Source organism: Falco biarmicus, chromosome 4 (genome assembly GCF_023638135.1).
Source record: "Falco biarmicus isolate bFalBia1 chromosome 4, bFalBia1.pri, whole genome shotgun sequence".
Lineage (NCBI taxonomy): Eukaryota > Metazoa > Chordata > Aves > Falconiformes > Falconidae > Falco > Falco biarmicus.
Window position 1 is genome coordinate 75,425,381 of NC_079291.1, and position 17,084 is coordinate 75,442,464.

General features: G+C 50.0%; 1 protein-coding gene across 16 annotated transcripts in view; it reads left to right on the plus strand.

Moving 5' to 3' along the window:
• The window catches only part of CAPN15 (calpain 15), a 60,797-nt gene that overhangs the window by 9,172 nt on the left and 34,541 nt on the right, over positions 1 to 17,084 (plus strand). For 5 of the 16 annotated variants that reach the window (XM_056338773.1, XM_056338760.1, XM_056338768.1 and 2 more), the window contains exons 4-7: positions 41 to 82; positions 635 to 687; positions 1,740 to 1,885; positions 7,628 to 7,947. The exons of 1 other annotated variant lie outside the window; for it this stretch is intronic. In XM_056338773.1, coding sequence (XP_056194748.1) covers positions 7,772 to 7,947 — 176 coding nt within the window. In that variant the 5' untranslated portion in view covers positions 41 to 82; positions 635 to 687; positions 1,740 to 1,885; positions 7,628 to 7,771. Of the gene's footprint in view, positions 1 to 40; positions 83 to 634; positions 688 to 1,739; positions 1,886 to 4,342; positions 4,578 to 5,499; positions 5,638 to 7,627; positions 7,948 to 17,084 lie in introns of those variants that run through there. 10 more of the 16 variants (XM_056338765.1, XM_056338762.1, XM_056338766.1 and 7 more) reach the window with 10 other exon arrangements.

Here is a 17,084-nt window from a genome sequence, read left to right on the forward strand (position 1 = left end):
GAACTAATTGTTGGAACTCACTCTGTGCTTTTTTCCCCAGTGCTTCTGGAGCAGCTGGTCCAGAGATTCTGCTCTTTGAAAGGTTAGAAACCCTCCTCTGACTTCCAGTATCCAGTTTTCCTGGGCTGGTACTTGTGCCATTGCAGAGTGTCATCTTGCAGATGAGAGATGACTTGCAAATTTTTTTCCTTCCCTGGTTTGCTGTAACCTTTATGTCCTGCAGCATTCATGGCTCTTGATGCAGATTTGTCCTGAGAAATGTGTTGAAAGCTACTTTGTTTTTCCATTGCTTCTTTTTGAGAGGTTGGTTTTGCTGAGCACGTTTATTTCCACGTTGTGCTTTTGAGCATTCTAAGTGCAGGTGGAGTTCAGAGCTGCACAGTTGGTGAATGTTAGTACAGAAGAGCACTTTTTGCGCTACTGTCACTTCTGTCTTCTTTTTTTAATGTTTGTCCTTGCTACTTGTGCCGTCTTGCCCCTTCAGGAGGGAGAGATGTTGTCAGAAACAGTTGAATCAAGGTGAATCTGATAAAGCAATATATTGAAAAGCCAGTGCCTGGCTCTTACTTGTGGCTCTTATTCATGTTTATCTCTAGCTGTGAATGTGCAATAACAACAGTTCTGTTCTGCACAGGCTGGCACAGCCTCAGACAGGAAGATCTGCTGTTTACCAATCAACACTCTGCTGTAAGTGAGAAAGGGGGAAGAAAAATGTTTTATTGCTGCTGGGTAACCCAGAGTGTAGTTAAACCTTTCTGAAAAAAAGAGGAAACTAAAAGCACATGTGTTACTCAAGATGCATTTTTGCTGGCAAGAGTCCCGTGTGTGTTCTTCCTGCAAAGCATCCCTGCTTATGCTACTTCCCATTAAATCTATAGCATATTGGTAGCAGACAAGTAAAAGCTTCCTGTTTTTATAATGCAACTGGTCTCAGCAGGCAGTCTGTCGAGGTGATTTTTCAGCCTGGTGTGTTTTGTAGTTGGGGCAGGCTGTGGGCTGAGTAAGATGACAGAACTCTGCTACAAGGATTATAAATACGGGGAGGAAAAGATCTGGAAATCAGATCTGCTGGTAAAGCTTCCCAAGATTAGATGCTGTGGCTTGTCTTGTTGTTGTTTCTTCCCCTTGTCTTTCTTTCTGTGGCATTACCACGATGTTGCTAATGAGACAAACCATGCCAGCCCACACATGCTTTTGTTAACACTGCACTCAAAAGTCAGCCACAATTGGCGAGTAAACCGGAGGATACAAGCGTCTAGTTCCACTTCATTGAAGCAATGTTAATTGACTTAATGGAGTACTAGGGTTTTAGAGATTTGGTTGTGGGTTGTTTGTTTGGGTTTTTTTTAACATGTATGTACATTCAGACTCTTCAGCAGTGCCTTTGTTGCCATTTTCATACTTATTCAGAAAAGGACCTTCCTGCTCTTCAGTTGTCAATGGAAATGGGTTTTGAAGTTAACCCTTACTTTGAAGAAACCTTCCTACCCAATGCTTCTCCCTCTTTTTCTCCCTATAACTTGTAATTAAGATGTTGATAGCCCTTTCAAATCTGTATAATCCCCTCTCTCAGAGTGACCGTGATAGATTTCCAGTAGCTCACTGGATGATCTGTCACTGGTTTACAGTGTCCCATGCAAGGGAAAAGAGGAAACATTTTTCAGACTTTGATGCTAGTTGCTTTGTGGCTAAGCTGGCTCTACAATAAATCTGCTTTTCCTATCAATCTCTCACTTCAGGCTTTGGACACCTCTTCCTCTGCCTGCATGCTTGTGAAGAGTCAGTGCTGGGTGTTAAATGCAGCTCAGCCCAACTCGGCTGCTGTGCATGAGTTTCTTCTGTGTTAAAGCTGGGCCAGAACCAGTTTCAAGGCAGCTGAAAGAAGGTAAAGATCCTCGAGCTTGCCTTTGCATGTTAATGTCTGTGGCCAGAAAGATATGCTGCTGTTCTGGACTTTGCTAAAGCGTAGCATGAAGTGTGAGATCCTGTTCTGATCTAGGACTCCAGGTTAAATTATCTTAACTAGACATGAATGGTCCATCTGGAAATCTGTTTGCAGGCAGCTAATTTCATCTAATGATATCTCCGCAAGTAGCATACCAGTCTTGTTTCTCACCATGATCTGGAAAATAGCTTATTTGCAGTTTCCAGTCCCCTAGACTTCCTCTAAGGTCAGAACATCTGACTCTCCTCTCTTCTCTCAGCCCTGCTGCCCTGTAACAAACATTTGGGTGGGTAAGTTTCACCCTCTCTCCAGTTTCCCCCGCCTCCCATTTGCAGTGCTTGTGTACTGCCTGTCATCGTAGTGCCTGCGAACCTGAAGACTTCTTGGCCCTGGGAGGTAAGGCAGTGCTCTCTGAGTCACAGGACTATGCCCCGAGTCACACAGGAGGCTCTGTGGTAGAGCATGAGGGCTGAAAAAGCCTCCCACGTCCTAGTCAAGCATGCCAACTGCTGGCCTGTCCTTCCTGTTATACCTATGCTTCAGTCTGTCCTTGGAGGTACCTTCCCACCCCTCCCTGCCAGAAGATTTGCAAGGAACTGGAACTGGCTGACACCTTAATTTCCTGCCAAGACTGCAGCACTCAGGTTTGCATTGTAGTGCTGGTTTGGCAGGTGGGAGCCGGAAGAAGGAGCACCAAAACTTTGTTTCTCGTCAGCAAGACACCTGTTCAGCTTGGAGCATTCCAGCTTGCTTGGCTGCTTTGCAACAGGGGTCCCGTAGGTGATCACGGGAGCTCTTGTTGGACTTGAGCTGTATAGTTCTCATTGGGTTCATGTTTAGCATCTTGGATTTCAGTCCATACTGCATCTGTCTGAGGTGGGTGTCTAGTTGCTTGCCTGCTCATTCCCCCCCAGCCTTGTGGAAGAAGAGACTGTTCACCCTTCCTCCCCTGGGTTCACTTCTTTTATCAGGGTCGTCTCAGCTTGGTGAATACAAGCCATACTCTGCTTGGTGCTGGTACCTCATTTTGCATGTCCTCATGTTCTGCCACCCCGCCTTGTGGGGCTGGGAGCCCAGCTGTGCATCACTTGCTATGCGCACAAATGCTTGGGCTTCTTTTCCTTGCTTGGTTGGCATGACATGCCATCAGATCTCCACTCTGCATCCTTCTTCAGTTATCCCATGCCTGACCTCCTGTATGACTTTATAACCTCCTTACACTGACATATCTTCTGCTGTGCACCTTACCCATCCCTGCACACTGTTCCCTGCTTACCCCAGACCCCATAAGCATGTACCTCCTTTGGTGGTTGGTGGGGAGATCTGCTGTGCATGGTGGCAAAGATTGGTAGAGGGCCAAGGGTTGGCCATGTCTTCATGATGTATATGAAGTAGTCTCCTCCAGCTTGATGCCCAAGTCAGCCACAGCTCCTCCAGCGGCACTCATCTGCCCCTGAACTACTTTGTGTTTAAGGATGTGTGAGTCAGATCCTGCAGACCCCAGCGAAAAGGCTGCTTCTGCCAGGGCTGTGTGTGGGGACTGGCATTCAAATCTCTTCAGGAACCCTTATTTCTCCTTGCAAGCAGCAGGTTGCATGTGACAGCAGAGAGCTCCTCCTTTGCTTTTGAGGGTGGTACCAGGTCCCAGACCGTCTTAGTCAGCCCCTAGACAGGAGAGTTCATGCAGCAGAAGGAGAAGGTTCACACAGCTTCAGTCCTAGAAGAAAGCTTCCTGCTCTGCTGCTTCCTCTGGGCACAGCTCTGAGGGATGTTTTTCCTCCAGGTACATAGTCTGCCTTCTCCTGGGCCAGCTGCTGGCCCACCGCCTCGGACAAGCTGTCTGGTGTGCAGGGTGGCTGTGTTTTCACTGCTGGATCTTCTCTGGAGCAAGGGAGTAGCTGAGAGGTGACTTTACTTACAGAGTGGGGGAGCAGAGGAATTAATGAAGTGACAAAGTCTTATCCGTGAGGCTGGGAGGCTGAGAACCAAGAGAGGTTGGGGAATTCAGGCAGGAGCTGAGCTGGCTTGTGCTCTGTGGGTGAATAAATAAGAAAAGGAGTGTGTGGGGTATCCTGTCACAATTAGGGGGCTTCTGCACATGGGACCAACCGGGATGTGTCTGCCTCACTTGTTCCCCAGTGGGCTGCAGCAGCTCCGGGGGCCTCTGTCTCTTCTTCCTGCTGCGTGCCAAAGGGAAGAGCCTGGGGCTGATCCTAGGAAGATCCTAGGAAAAGCTGATCCTGCAACTTCCCAGATACGTTAAAACACGTGAGCTAGTTCCCTTTTTCTATTTTTTTTTTTTTTTTTTTTTTGCTCTCTTCAGAGCCAAAACCTACTTTGAAGCTGGAGGGAAGGAAAGGGGGTTGGGCAGACCCAGATCCCCACCCTTCCTGCCTGCTTTGCTTTGGGTGGTGTGACAGAAGAGCTGGGGCCCAAAGGGTCAGCACCGCTGACTGGTGTTGAGGAATAGGATTTATCTGGAAGCATCCAGGCGACTGCTCTGCTGTCCCGGCAGCAGGAGGAACCTCCATGGGAAAGCTTTGCTGTCCTGAATTCACTGTAAGTGCCTGCTGCTTCTGGGTGCTGGTGGGGCAATTTGATAAAGGGTCTGCACCACGTGCAACAGATCAGGGTAAGTGGGAGCGAGTGGCTTGAGGGTGGGAAGATCAAATCTAGTTTTATTTTGGAAGCAGTATTTTGGGAGTAGTTAAACAGCATCAGTTGAAACCTGGCAATTATTGCAGCTGCAAGGGACAAAACCCCAAAATCCAAACTCAGCATCTTGTTAAGGTGCTTAACTGTTAATTTTCATGGGTGAGACCCACTCTTCCCAGGACACTTCAATCTGTTCACATTGTTGCTTCCTCTCCTGATTAGATAGGTGGAAGCAGTGCTTTATTAATTAGAAGGAAAATCCTACTCCCTCCTGCCAAGGCAGAGGAGCTCTTGGCAGTTTGCTTCCCTTCCACGGCTGAAGACTCCCTGTTCAGTGTGCCTGCAGGGCATCTCTTGGGGCATCTCCCTGCCCAGTGGGAGAAGTTCCTCAAAAATAATGTGAGTGCTTCCAGAGAGGCTTTCTTCTTTGTAGGCTTCTTTAATTGACCCTTTCCCTTGCTAGAGTGTAGTTTTCATTCTCACCTGTACTTCTTGCAGGCTCTTCATTTGCTTAGTGTTGGCCAAAGGCGTTTTCTGGCTCAGTGTGGCGAGCACGTACATGCTTTGCATTGCGCTGTAATGCTGCCACTCCTGGTTTTGAACAGGTTTGCCCTCTCCCCTCCTTGGGCTGATGTTCCCCCCTAAATGTTCTTCATTGGCTGCTCTTACCTGGCCTGAGGGGTGACCCTGAAGAAAAGGATTTACTGCTTTGCCTGGAGAAATCCGATTTCATGCAGCACTTGCAGCCTAGCAGCCCACTTAGACCAGACAGTCTTGGAGATCACCACGACTTAGCTAGGTTATCCTCCACCTATTTATAGATCCCTTCCTCTCCCCAGCTCCACCCTCCATGGGTTTTTACCACACCACTTTAAAGCAGGACTCCCAGCCTCTCCTCTCCGTGCGGAACGCTTGTGTTGAGCTGCCTGCTCCCGCTCCCCGGTGCAGACCTGGCAGAGGAGGATGGGCCAAGACACCAGCAACACGTTGGGAGGCAGCAGTGATGCGGGCAGCAGGCATGTCTCTCGCCTGTTGTGGTGAGCCAAAACTGGTGTTTCTGTGTGTAGGAGGAAGAAGCAAAGGGTTCTGCTTTTCAAGCTTGAGAGTCAGCTAAGGAAGTGGTCTCAAACTAGCCTGTGGATTTGCTTTATTTGGCAGTTTAGCTCTGTTTGAGGCAGGGGGAAAGGCTATCAATTGACTGAGCATCCTGCCTTCTGTTTTGCTCAGCCTGCGGTGAACTGTGTAGGGCTGTGTTTCTACCCATCCTGCCTTTATTTATTTACTTTGTTGTGGTAGAACCCATGTCTTGAGGTGAGTGACAGTTTGTTCTTCTAGCACGTCTCTTAGTGTCATCCCCTGCGCCTGTGCTGCTGCCGGAGCACGTAGGGTGCTTGGGATGGGGCAGCCGCTGAGGACTGCGGCAGAAAAGCCGGAGACGCTGCAGGTGTGGGACAACGGATGTCTCCAGCTACACTTCAGCTGATGATACTTGGAAATACTCTTCCCCTCACATCACATGGCTTTCATTTAGCCAGAAAATCAGATTTGTTACAAATTAACTGCTTGAATAGCAGGAAATGAGAGGGGAAGCGCCAGGGATCCACTTTGGCTGGATCTGCAAAAATCAGTGAAATCTTGCTGTTAGGCAGGTAGTAGCGAGAAGCAAAGCATGGAGATGTGTTGGCTGATGCTTAACAGTTAGGCAGACCAATTAAAACAAGGAAATTGAGATAGGGAAAGCTGGGTTCTTGCAGGTTATTTCAGTTTTATTTTGTTAGTCCAGACTTTGCAGGTTACAGAGAAGAGACCGTGGCAGAGCAGTTAACGTTCTCCAGCTAATGGTCTAACGCAGGCACGTTCTGGTATTAAGCTTGTAGCAAAACTGCACCTGCTCCTTGAGTTGCCACATTTGAGAGTCTGTATCAAGGCCTTTCTTGATCCTTTAGATCAATTCTGGGATTGAAAAACTGTATTTTAGGAGTCTTCATTTTGGCCTTTTTATGTCACAGAGTAGTTTCTTCGCAAAGGTCTTTCTATAGTTCATTCATCTCTATAAATTCTGGTGGGTAATTGAATAAGCTCAGCTGTGCTAATTTTTTCTTCTTCCTCGTTTCTTCTATTTTGCTCTGTTAAATGTTCCCTTGATCTGTTGCTCCTGACACGCATCCAGATTGCCGTGCCTTTTTCCTTTAAGGAGAGATGTGTACGTTTAAAATTCTTTGAATACTAGAGGACACAAAATGTTTCCCTATTTTTATTCTTTGAGCATCCACATTTGAAAAAGTAGGAAAGGGAGGGTGAGAAAAGGAAAACCAGTCAAAGCCCCCAGTCTGCTTCTGTGGGTAGGGGCATGCTCAGTATCAGCTAAAAATTGGCTTGAGCTGGAAGTATTTCATTGCAGTGTGTGAAATAGTCACAGAAGACATGCTTGTGCAGGTACCCAAGTCTGTTTTCAGCCTTACTGTGGTGTTAGTGGGCAACAGGAAAAGCAGGATGTTTTATTTTACATGCAAGAAAAATAAAATATCTTCACTGCGTATGAGCTGTCAAGTTGTACTCCTTGTAGCTGAGGTAACTACAAACCTTGCGTGCCAGCTAGAGCCCAGAGCTTTGCAAATAACCTTTTTTGTGCCTGTGAATCGCAAGGGCTCTAAGTGAGGCTTGCTTGTTCCCTTTTCTGCTGCTTTACCGTGGTGGCAAGGGCTCTAGTGTGCTTTCCTCTGCTAGTCGGGCTGCTTCCCTGTGCCTGGGAACTCCTGGCACTTAACTGGGGGCAGCCTATTTTAGAGCCCCTGTACTCCCCAGTCCCAGGCAGCAAAAGGGGGATTCAGTGAAACAGCCCTTCCAATCCCAGTGAGTGCTGGGATGGGGAGCCTGGGCAGGGCATGCATTAATAGGCTTCTAAGGCTTCTAAAACTGAAGGGTTGTTGCTCAAATCATACCTTATCTTTCTCTCTTTTTCTTTCCTCTTTTTTTCTCCTTTCTCTTTTTTTTTTTTTTTTTTTTTTCCTCCCAACTCTTGATCAGAAGCGACCTTCCTTTCTCCAGTGTGTTGGGATCTTTGCAGCAGCCCATGCCACAGCGCCTCGCCTATTCCACCCGAACTGCCCACGCCACTGGCTTGGACCTAACCTAGGATAAATCTCGGCGTGGCCTGGGTAGGGGGGAACCATGGGGAGCTCTGCCTCATCGCTGGCTGCAGAGACGGAGTCGGACCATGGCTTCACTAGTGCACCCTACCCGGGGCACCCAGCCGTGAGCTGGTATAGGAGTAGTCACAATGGCCCTGTTTGGGAAAGTGCCCTTATAACGCGGCAGCACCAGCATTTACACCACCGGGTGCGAAGGTAAGGAGGAGGGGAAGGAGCCTGCTTACCTGCTTACCTCTCAGCTTGAATCTGGGGTGGTGCATTTGGGAGATAAGTTGCTTTGCATCCTGTTGGGTGTCTGGTCCTCTCATTCGGAGGCTCAGTTTGATTCCTTGTGAAAGCAAGAGCCAAATTTCCACAGATTTGAGCGATGCCAAGCCATGTCCTTTCTACAGAGCTGCTGATGTCTCCTGCAGAATAGACTGCAGGACTTGTCCCAGCTCTCCGTCACTCACCTAAATTGTGAAGGTGGCTGCCTGGGAATGGGATCTCAGTTCCTTTAACAAGTTTGCCATGTTCATGTGGCCTCTCTTCTGTTTTGACCTCTCAACTACACTGTAGGTATCACAGAGGGAGGATTGTGACTGAGTGGCAATAAGGAGCAAGAGTTTGAGCTCAAAAGAGCAAGAGAAGCTGTTTTCCTGCAAAAGCAGTGAAATGCTTTTGAATACCAGATCCAGGGTAACAAACCATTCCAGAACAAGATTACTCTAAAAAAGAGCTCATGTTTCTGACCCTCAATTTCTGCCCCTCCTCGATGAAATCAGCACCTCAAATGTGTAGCAGAGTCCTTGCCTCTGCCCCTTCCCTGTCAGCCACTTGCAGTGAGGAATTTTTCTTTACGTTGGAAGGCTGGTGTCCTGCATTCAGTCTCTTGACAGGTTGAGAGGTATGTCAAAAGCATCTAAAAATCCTCTGCCTGGGGGCTTGGCTGCAGAGGCTGCCGTGTTTTGTGCTAATAGCATTTGAGCCTTTGCCTAATGCCTGCTTTGCGTAGACTCCAGCCTCGTTGGGTGTTCGTACTTGCTTGAGTCTGTCTGGAGCTGCCAGTCTTTTAGGAATAGCTGCTTGCTTCTGAGTGTCCCCAAGCTGTTGTGGCTTTCCACTGGAGGCGTGTGCTGTGATGGTCATGTAGTATCTGTTGTGTAGCCCTGGTTTTCTTGCCTTTCTTCTGCTGCCAGTCCTGGAATGTGCTTCCTGGGGTCTGGTGCGTGACTCCAGGAGGCTCCGAGGCAAGCGACATCATGCTTTGCTCCTTTGTAGCCCTGTCTTGGGTTTCCTTGTTGAGCTGGTAACAGCGTGAAACCAATTAGCTCTTGTCTTTGCTCTCAATCATGGACTTGAGTTCCTAGAAATGCCCAAGAGGCCTTTAAAAAGGCTGTTTTGTGTGGTTCCCAGCACCTATTGCTGTGCACACCAACCTTTGTGGCTGGCCCACAGTTCTGCTCGGCGATCTGTGCTGTGTAGGTTTGTTCCCTCTAATTTAGAGCAATCCTGCAAACAGAGCTGGGTCCCTCCGGCAGGATTATTCCTTCAGGACTGCTGTTTTTTCTTTTTCCTCTGTTGCCTTGAAGCGCTGGGGAAGGTGTCGACAGCTCACAGATGAATTGCGCCAGTATGCCCATGCACAGCCAGCACCGAGATTGAGGAGCTTTCATTGCAAAGCTGGCACTGGGCACTGAAGAGGTGGTGTTGCTGTGGCCTTGTGTGTGCCAGCTGAGACTGCTCATGATTCAAAGCCTGTAGCTTGGAGGAGCTCGAGAAACGAAGTGGAATCTTGACACGTGGAAATAAATTTCCTGAACAACCAACCTTCATGGTGGAACGGATGTTGGCAAGAACAGGAACTGCCGGTCTGGGTGCAGAGAAGGCCGGTGTCCTGTTAGGACAGGAGTGGTTCTTCTGATAATTATGTATTTCCGCTGCTAAAGGGGGAAGAGAACTCATCCCGGTTAAGTGCCGCACGGTTCCTGGAGACAGGAAAATCACTGGCCGTGATCCACTGAGCAGTGAATTGCGTGGGAAGAACTTGCTGTAGGCAGTGATTATGGAAGTGGGTTCAAAAGACCTGCTGAGTTCAGCCGGGCTGTCAGGCATCAAAGTGCCCGCAGTTCCCATGGCGAGACGGGTGCGACAACAGGGTGAAGCAGCAGTGGATGATTGTTTTCCAGAGAGGAACAGATAAATACAATTTTTTAAAGAAATAAGTCAGTCAATAGAACGAGTCAGGGTAGGTAGACCTGCCTCTGAGTGTCTGCATCCCTGGAGACCTCTAGCACAGGAAGGAGGTGGAGTACTGGGGAGTCAATTTGAGGCTGGACAGGAGTTCTGGGATAGACTTCGCTTTTCCTGCTGATGTTCTGTCCGGGCCTGTGGCCACCTTCAGAGCTGATAATGCTTTGGCTGCTGTAGAGCAGCACAGAGCCAAGCCAAACCTGCTCGGGTCTGTCTCTGGGATGAACGCAGACCTTCCTTGGCAGGAAAACAAGTACTTCATGAGTGACTTTGGTCGGTACTTGGTGGGGGAGTTAGGGGAGGCTTCTGTCATGGTGGGGTGGAAATAAGGGAATAAATCAGTGCTGTTTGGCCTTCAAGATTTTAGAAGCTGGGAGGAGTCTGTGTTGTCTCCTGTTGGCTGAATGAGGCTGGTGGTCGGGAGTTCCCTGTCTGCTGAAGACAGGAGGGAGGAAAAAAGTGCCTTAATGGTAGAAAGAATAGACTTGTGACATCCAAATTTGAGTCCCTGGTCTCTTCTGGACCAGACTGTGCAGTCTCTTTCTATGTGTCAACTTCCCACCTTGTAAACAGGGGGCATGTCCCTGCCTTCACCAGCATGCCAGGGGGACATAATTACTTAAAGACTAGAGGTGCCAAGTGTTATATACGTGTTAGTTAGAGGAGTCTTATTGCTGAAATCTCTGCTTAGGGCAAAGATGATGTTTTTAAATACATCCGTGGTAGCTGTGTGTAGCCAGGCAAATTCTGGCTTAGTTAAAAGTCCCCTTGGGTTTCCCCCTGCTCATATACTTAAAGGTGTTTGGCCTGGGCTGTTGTTGGGCGAGGGCGTTCAGCTGAACCTGCAGACCCATCATGGCCAAACCCTTCATGAAGCTGGGAGCAGCGTGGTGCAGTGCCACAAGGCTGGGTGCTGGCAGTGGGACATAGCTCCGTTACTGTGCCTACTGTTGAACGGTTTGGGAGCCACGGGCTTGTGGTGGCTTCTGCTGCTGCTGGTGGCACCTCGCCACCGTGCATCCTTCCACATCTGTAAGGTATTGAGAGGGAATTAGGGCATGAACTGTCTCCCAGATGAGATTTAAAAGAGTGTTTCTGTTCACCTAGTCATTGTTCCCCAGGATTCGTAAAGAGGGACAACAGTGTCCTGTTGAGAACTGAGAACTGCTCAAGTTTGCTCTGCCCAGGAGGGGCATTTGGGAAAAGTGTTGCAGGATCTGTGCAGTTGAATCTAAGTGTCTCTGCCCACCACTTGGTTTGGCTGAAGCTCTCTGAGCTCCTTCATTTTCCAGACCATATGCATTTTCTGGGGGTTCCCCCAGCATTCTGCAAAGGCTTTGTATTTGTCTATAAAAGCCTCTTCAGAATGGAATACCTCTGGGCCTCAGTGACTGTGGAGGGAGGAACAGACTTTTATTTATTTATTTATTTATTTTGTAATTGCTAAAAATATATGAATTCCTCTGCTTTTAGAGGGAAGTGAGAAGACCTGCTTATGTTGTTGGCAGCTAGTGGGAGGGCACTTGCTGTACCACTCTCCCTGTACCACCCTCCCTGCTCCCCAGAAGCACTACTTACTTCTGGAGAGGAACCCAGAGCAAGGCATCTGTGACCTTGGTGTTTGTGAACCCCGTGGCTTAAATACATGAAAATCAGCAAGTCAGAACTGCTGGGATAGCATCACACAGTCCTGTTTCGGAGGCTCTGAGCCATCTTGAGGCTGCTGGAGATGAATAAAGGGTCACTGGCATACTGACAAGTGGCAGGGAGCCTTATGGCGGGGGAATGCGGTTGTGTGCAGCTCCTTCCCACCCTCCTGTGTGGTGGCACCTCACCTCCCAGTGCAGCATAAACAGAACCAGCGTCTGGAGGATGTGTTTCTTGTTGGGGAAACCAAGGCCCAGAGGAGAGGTGAGATGTCTGGGAAGAAAAGTACTGGTAAAGCTACTGATAAAGGTGACTCTGCAGGTTTTCCCTGATTTTGTTCTCTGTCATTGGACTTCAGGTCAGGCAGCAGCCTCAGGAGGTCTGTCAGCTTCAGCAGGCCAGCGTCCGTGCTCTTTGGAGTACAGTTACCCCAACAGGGCTGGGGCAGGCACAAGTCCCTGATATTTATCAGCAACCTTTTTGGATTCGGGTGTGCTTGGAGAGTTAGTTTTGCACCTTGCAAGAATCACAGACTGGTTGAGACTGGAAGGTACCTCTGGAGTCCACCTGGTCCAACTCCTCTGCCAAGCCTCTGTGCAAAGGACAAGAGACATGTGTAGCTGGGGATAACCAAAATCTGCTCTGACTATAGCCACAGAGGAGGGATGAGGAGGGAAAAAGAGACCACTCTCCCAAACCGCAAGGGTACTAACATCAGCTTTGATATTCAGGAGATGCCTGTTCATCACACTTGAGTGGAGCTTGTGTTCCCCAGGTGTTGCAGTGAGGTGGGTGCATCCCTGTGCTGCTGTGCTCCCTCTGGAAGTTGTGGCATCGAAGCTTAGCTGGGATTTGGTAGAGTAATGATGCTGCAGGTTGTTGTGGGTACCTGCTTGTTGGGAACATTGGGCTTGTAACTGTTTGCTTGCCAGTTCTCACCAAAGCACCACGTGGCAGCTGGAATAGTGTCTTGCTCAAGAAAGTGTGCAGTGCCAAGGAGTTGGCTTTGTGATATGCTGTTTCATCTGCCTGAGGCTTCCAGTCCTGCCGATCCGCTTTCCATGCTGGCTGCTCCAGCAGTCTGCTCACTCACAGCGCCTCTTAGTTGTTTAAAATGAGGTTATTTATAGCTCTGGAGCCATAAAGAACTTGGAGGATGGCGCAGAATTGCGGAGACCGAAGTTCTTAATAAAAAAACAAACTCTCCCTTTGCTCCCCATCTGCCTCCCAACCTTCCCCATCTCCATTTCCCACAAGTGCAGGTATGAGAGCTATCCTGCCCGCTTACCCTCTCTGCAGAGAGGGCAAAAGCTGGGGCAGAGGGTCATTTGGGGCACATGTCCTCATCTTAGGCAGCAGGGTTGGTTAAAATCTGAGCAGGAATGCCTGAACCCCTTGCCTGAGTGTTGCTGTCACAGCATGATGAGCACAGTGGACCTGTCCCTTTGATAGTGCCAACCTTAAGAAGGGGAAGCAGCACCTTTATCTGGTTTTGGGGCGCTCCAGACTGTGGTAGCTGAGCACTCATGCTCCAGGGAAGTAGGTTCAGGTCCTTTTCCAAGTGCAGGTGTTGGAGTAATTTTGCCTTGGCACAGTCAGGATCCTGCACTGCAGGAAGGAGGTTAGCAGCCAGCTTTGGTTGTGCGTAGATGTACTGTCCTGCCCTCTTCATCTCTTTTGGGAAGAGATCCTGGAGGTGCGGTTGTCGATTGTGCTGTGAAGGAAGTGGCTTCTTGTACTCTGTGCTGCGGCAGTGTGTGGTCAGAGGGCCTGGAAGAGCCCTTTGGTAATCTGTTTGGAGCAGGTGTGTTTCCATATGCAGGTATGTTGGGGTTAGGGTGGGAGAGGGATTGGTAGGTAGTGACTTTTTTGAGGTGTCTTATTTTTTAAGAATAGGGAATAGTAAAAGGAGCCAGAGCAGGGATTATTTTTTTTTTCCAGAATAACCTTGCTGCATTGCTCACTTGGCTTTTTTTGGCTGCAGAGGCAGGAGCTTGGTCTAGTGTTTCATGGCAAATTGTTTGCCCCCCTGAGAGGTGTCACGCATGTAGCCCAGAGCCGTGAAGCAGTCTCAGTCTTCCAGAAGGAGCTGATGGATGGATGCAATGACAGCAGGAAGCTCAGGAGCCTGGCTGAGCTGCTGCGAGGAAGGAGAAAATGTAGGAAAGGGTATGTGGGAAGGTTATTTCTTCTTCTCCCAAAGTCATGCAAAAGAGCTAGGGTGGAAACCACATCCACCTAATGCTGTGGCATCTGTCCTGGTGGGAGATGGGCCTGCATTAACTTCATGTTCCTGCTGTCTTGGGCTTGTGAGAGGGGGCGTGAAGGGAAGAGCAGCCTCCTGCTTCCTGCCTGTGGGGTGGACAGGGAGCTCCCTTCCCCTCTGAGCTGTTTAGTGCTGCCAAGCGGCCAGCTCTTCCCTGGGTTCATTCCAGAGCTCATTGCTTTCCTCCAAAATTATCCAAAAAGCAGGTACTTGTTGCTGCAAAAGGCACATGCTAGATTTCTCAAACTAGTAACTTAATCAGTTTTGACACCGGTGGCTCTGGGCTCAGGTCTCTTGGCTAATGTGATTCAGAAATGGAAAGACACACAGAGCTGTAGCCTCCCTTCACCCACCTCCACCCCCCAGCACAAGCGTCTGGCCTCAGGCTGGCCCTGGCACTGAAAGGCTGCGTTGATCCCATCTTGGCTGGAGACTGATGCTTGTGCGTGGAGGAGATGGAGGGGAGTGTGTACAGAGCAAACTCTCTGCAGGCCTTTGTTCCCTCGGATGAAACAGGCCCCCCCCTCCCCGGTGCGGGGCTACAGCAAACAAGGGCAGTTGTTCAGGGCACACGGAGAGGAAAGATAAGCTGTGGTTGGATGCTGTTTGCTTTTGGCAAGCTGGGGCTGCATCTGCCTGTTCCTGCCCAGGGATCCACAACCCGCCCAGGTAGCTGTGCCTTATCAGCTGCACTCCTTAACGAAGTGCCCTGGGCTTTTATTTGAATTGGGTCCCTTCCCATGCGTCTCGCTCTGCCTGGTGCTGGCAAGGCACCAGTATTGCAGCCGACAGCCTGTGCCAGCCAGAGCATCTCACAGCATCCATGCCCACAAGCATCACTGAATCCCTGCGAGGGGTAGGTGCTGAAGGTCACTGTGAGGAGGTGTGAAGAACTGATCTGAAGAGAAAGAAGCTGCTTCTGTGTTACAGATGGCATTTATGAGGCTGCAGCAGGACATTCAAACCAGAAGGAAACTTGAAGTGAAGTGTGAAGGCAGCCCGCAGCCCTTCTGGATGGCAGTGGGACAATCAGCAGGAGAGTCAGGGCGGTGCATGGGGTGAGGATGAGAGTTTGGGCTGCAGGTGCTTGAAGGCTGCCAAGTTGGCAGCTTGCTGGGAGCTGGAGGGGCCTCGCCTGCCCTTGCCCAGAGCAGTACAGAGCTCAGCTTTGTCTCCAGACACCTGGGTTCAAGCCCTGCCGCTCCCAGTGCTCAGGGTGGTATTGCATGCTGGGGCTTGTAGTTACATGGAACTGGGCTCCTGCATTTGGAGCGTGGCAGATTCTCTAGAGCAGAAGGAGGTGCTGGGACGCTGGCTCTTGCCACCTTTTGGCAGGGAGAGGACAGGGTGTCCGTACCCCTGGCTTTTTCAGTAGCGTTCCCAGCTGTGACTTGGAGAGAAGGTTGGCACAAGCAGGATCTTTTGTCTTCTTGAAAACCTGATTTTAACTATGTATGTGTATTTTTCCCCCTGATTCCTTGGCTACACCAGGAAGGGTCTCCTCCTTTTGTTTGGAGCCCTGGTGCTGGCTGGCATGTGCCCCATGCAGCACTGGGACATCCCAGCAGACCTGTGCCACCAACTGCAGCAAATGGTTCCTCTTTAACCTTCCCTGCTGAGGAGCTGAGGCTTCTGCCGCCTTACCCCACAGCAGTTGTGTCTGTCTGTGGGGAGGGACAAATGGGAACTTGGTGCTTCTGAAATGTGGGAAAAAAATTTTTGCAGGAGCTGCCTGGTTGCAGGCTGTGGCACAGAATGGACTGATCACTGATGCTGCTGCTGTCCTGCCCAGCAGCCTCCACGGCACGCACAGTGACGTGTGTCAGGCACATCATTGCTTTACAGATCCTCTAGAGAATCTCCCAGCAAAGCTTGGCACAATGGCCTATTTTCCTTGGGTTATGTTTTCCTACAGCAAATGTTTATATGCTTTGTGTCTTCTGGGCATGCTGGTGTGGGCACTGCAGCCCCTGGCTGGATCGGTGTGTGTGTGTGTGATGGCTGTTGGAGGGACTGCTGTTGGTGGTGACGTGGTGGGGAGGGCACAGCAGCTGACAAGGCCCATCTGTCTTGTGCAGCATTTGTCTGCCGCAGGCAGGGCACGCGCGCTCTTTCTCTCCTTTCTGTCCCATGTCTGTAGGATGACAGTGATGTCCTTCAGGTTGTCCTTGAGGAACGTGTGTGCTGAGGTTACCCAAGAGCTGTTTGTGAGTGTGTGTGTGACTTGAAGATGGTCAGGAGCTTTAAATGAGAGCGGGAGTTGCCTCCGTGGTAGGAAGCGCTGTGTGCTGCTGCAGGGAAGGGATGCTGAGCTGTTAGAGGAGCCTCAGCATGGTCTCTGCTGGACTGCTGTGATGGCACTGTGCTTCTCTGTGGCATGGACACGCGACAGTTAATTGCACGTGCTCCACTCAGGAGCATCTTCTAGATTCCAGCTGTCAAAGCACTAACTTAAGTATGTGTCATTTTTACAAGGCAGTAAACAGTACCACAGTCTGAATTACCGAGTCCTGAGGCCTCCAGGGTACAGTATAACTTCTAAGGGCTTCCCTGGTAATTACTGCTTGCCTGACTGCTTGAGGAGTTGGCCAGATGTGTTGCTGGCTCACTTAAGGTGGCAGTAGCTCTAGAGCATGGGGCATGAACAGAAGGAGCAGGTTGGGGTGCTGGGTGGTCGTGTGGCTCAGCCTGCCCCAGCACAGCATTCTGCTCTACTCCTGGCCCTTCCAGCTCCACATAACCCACCCAACCCTCCTTGCTGTCTCTGAGAAGCCAGAGAAACCAAACGGCCACTGTTTTCAAAGTGCACAGCGATGCCAAAATGAATCTGAGGCCAAGTGTGGGTTCCTGCGTTGATCCATTTTTTGATGGGGTGGTGGGCTTCTGATGTGGTGCAATGCTCTTGGGTCCTTCTGGAGCTCCTTGGTTTGTTGATGGTATCCTGGTGGGTGATCTCCTGTGACATGGCAACTGCCCTAGGTGACCTGAAGGCACTGTTGGCTGCCACATTTCCCTCTGTGCCGGTGGGCAGGAAGGTGCAGGGGAGGGCTGTAGGCTGGTGGGGGTCACAACATGCTGAAGGAGCCCATCTTACCGTCTGCACTGGGTGCTGTGCCACAGAGGGCACAGGTGCGGGTCTGTGCTGCCCATCCAGGGGTATTTTGTTTGTGCGCGCTGGTACTGAAGG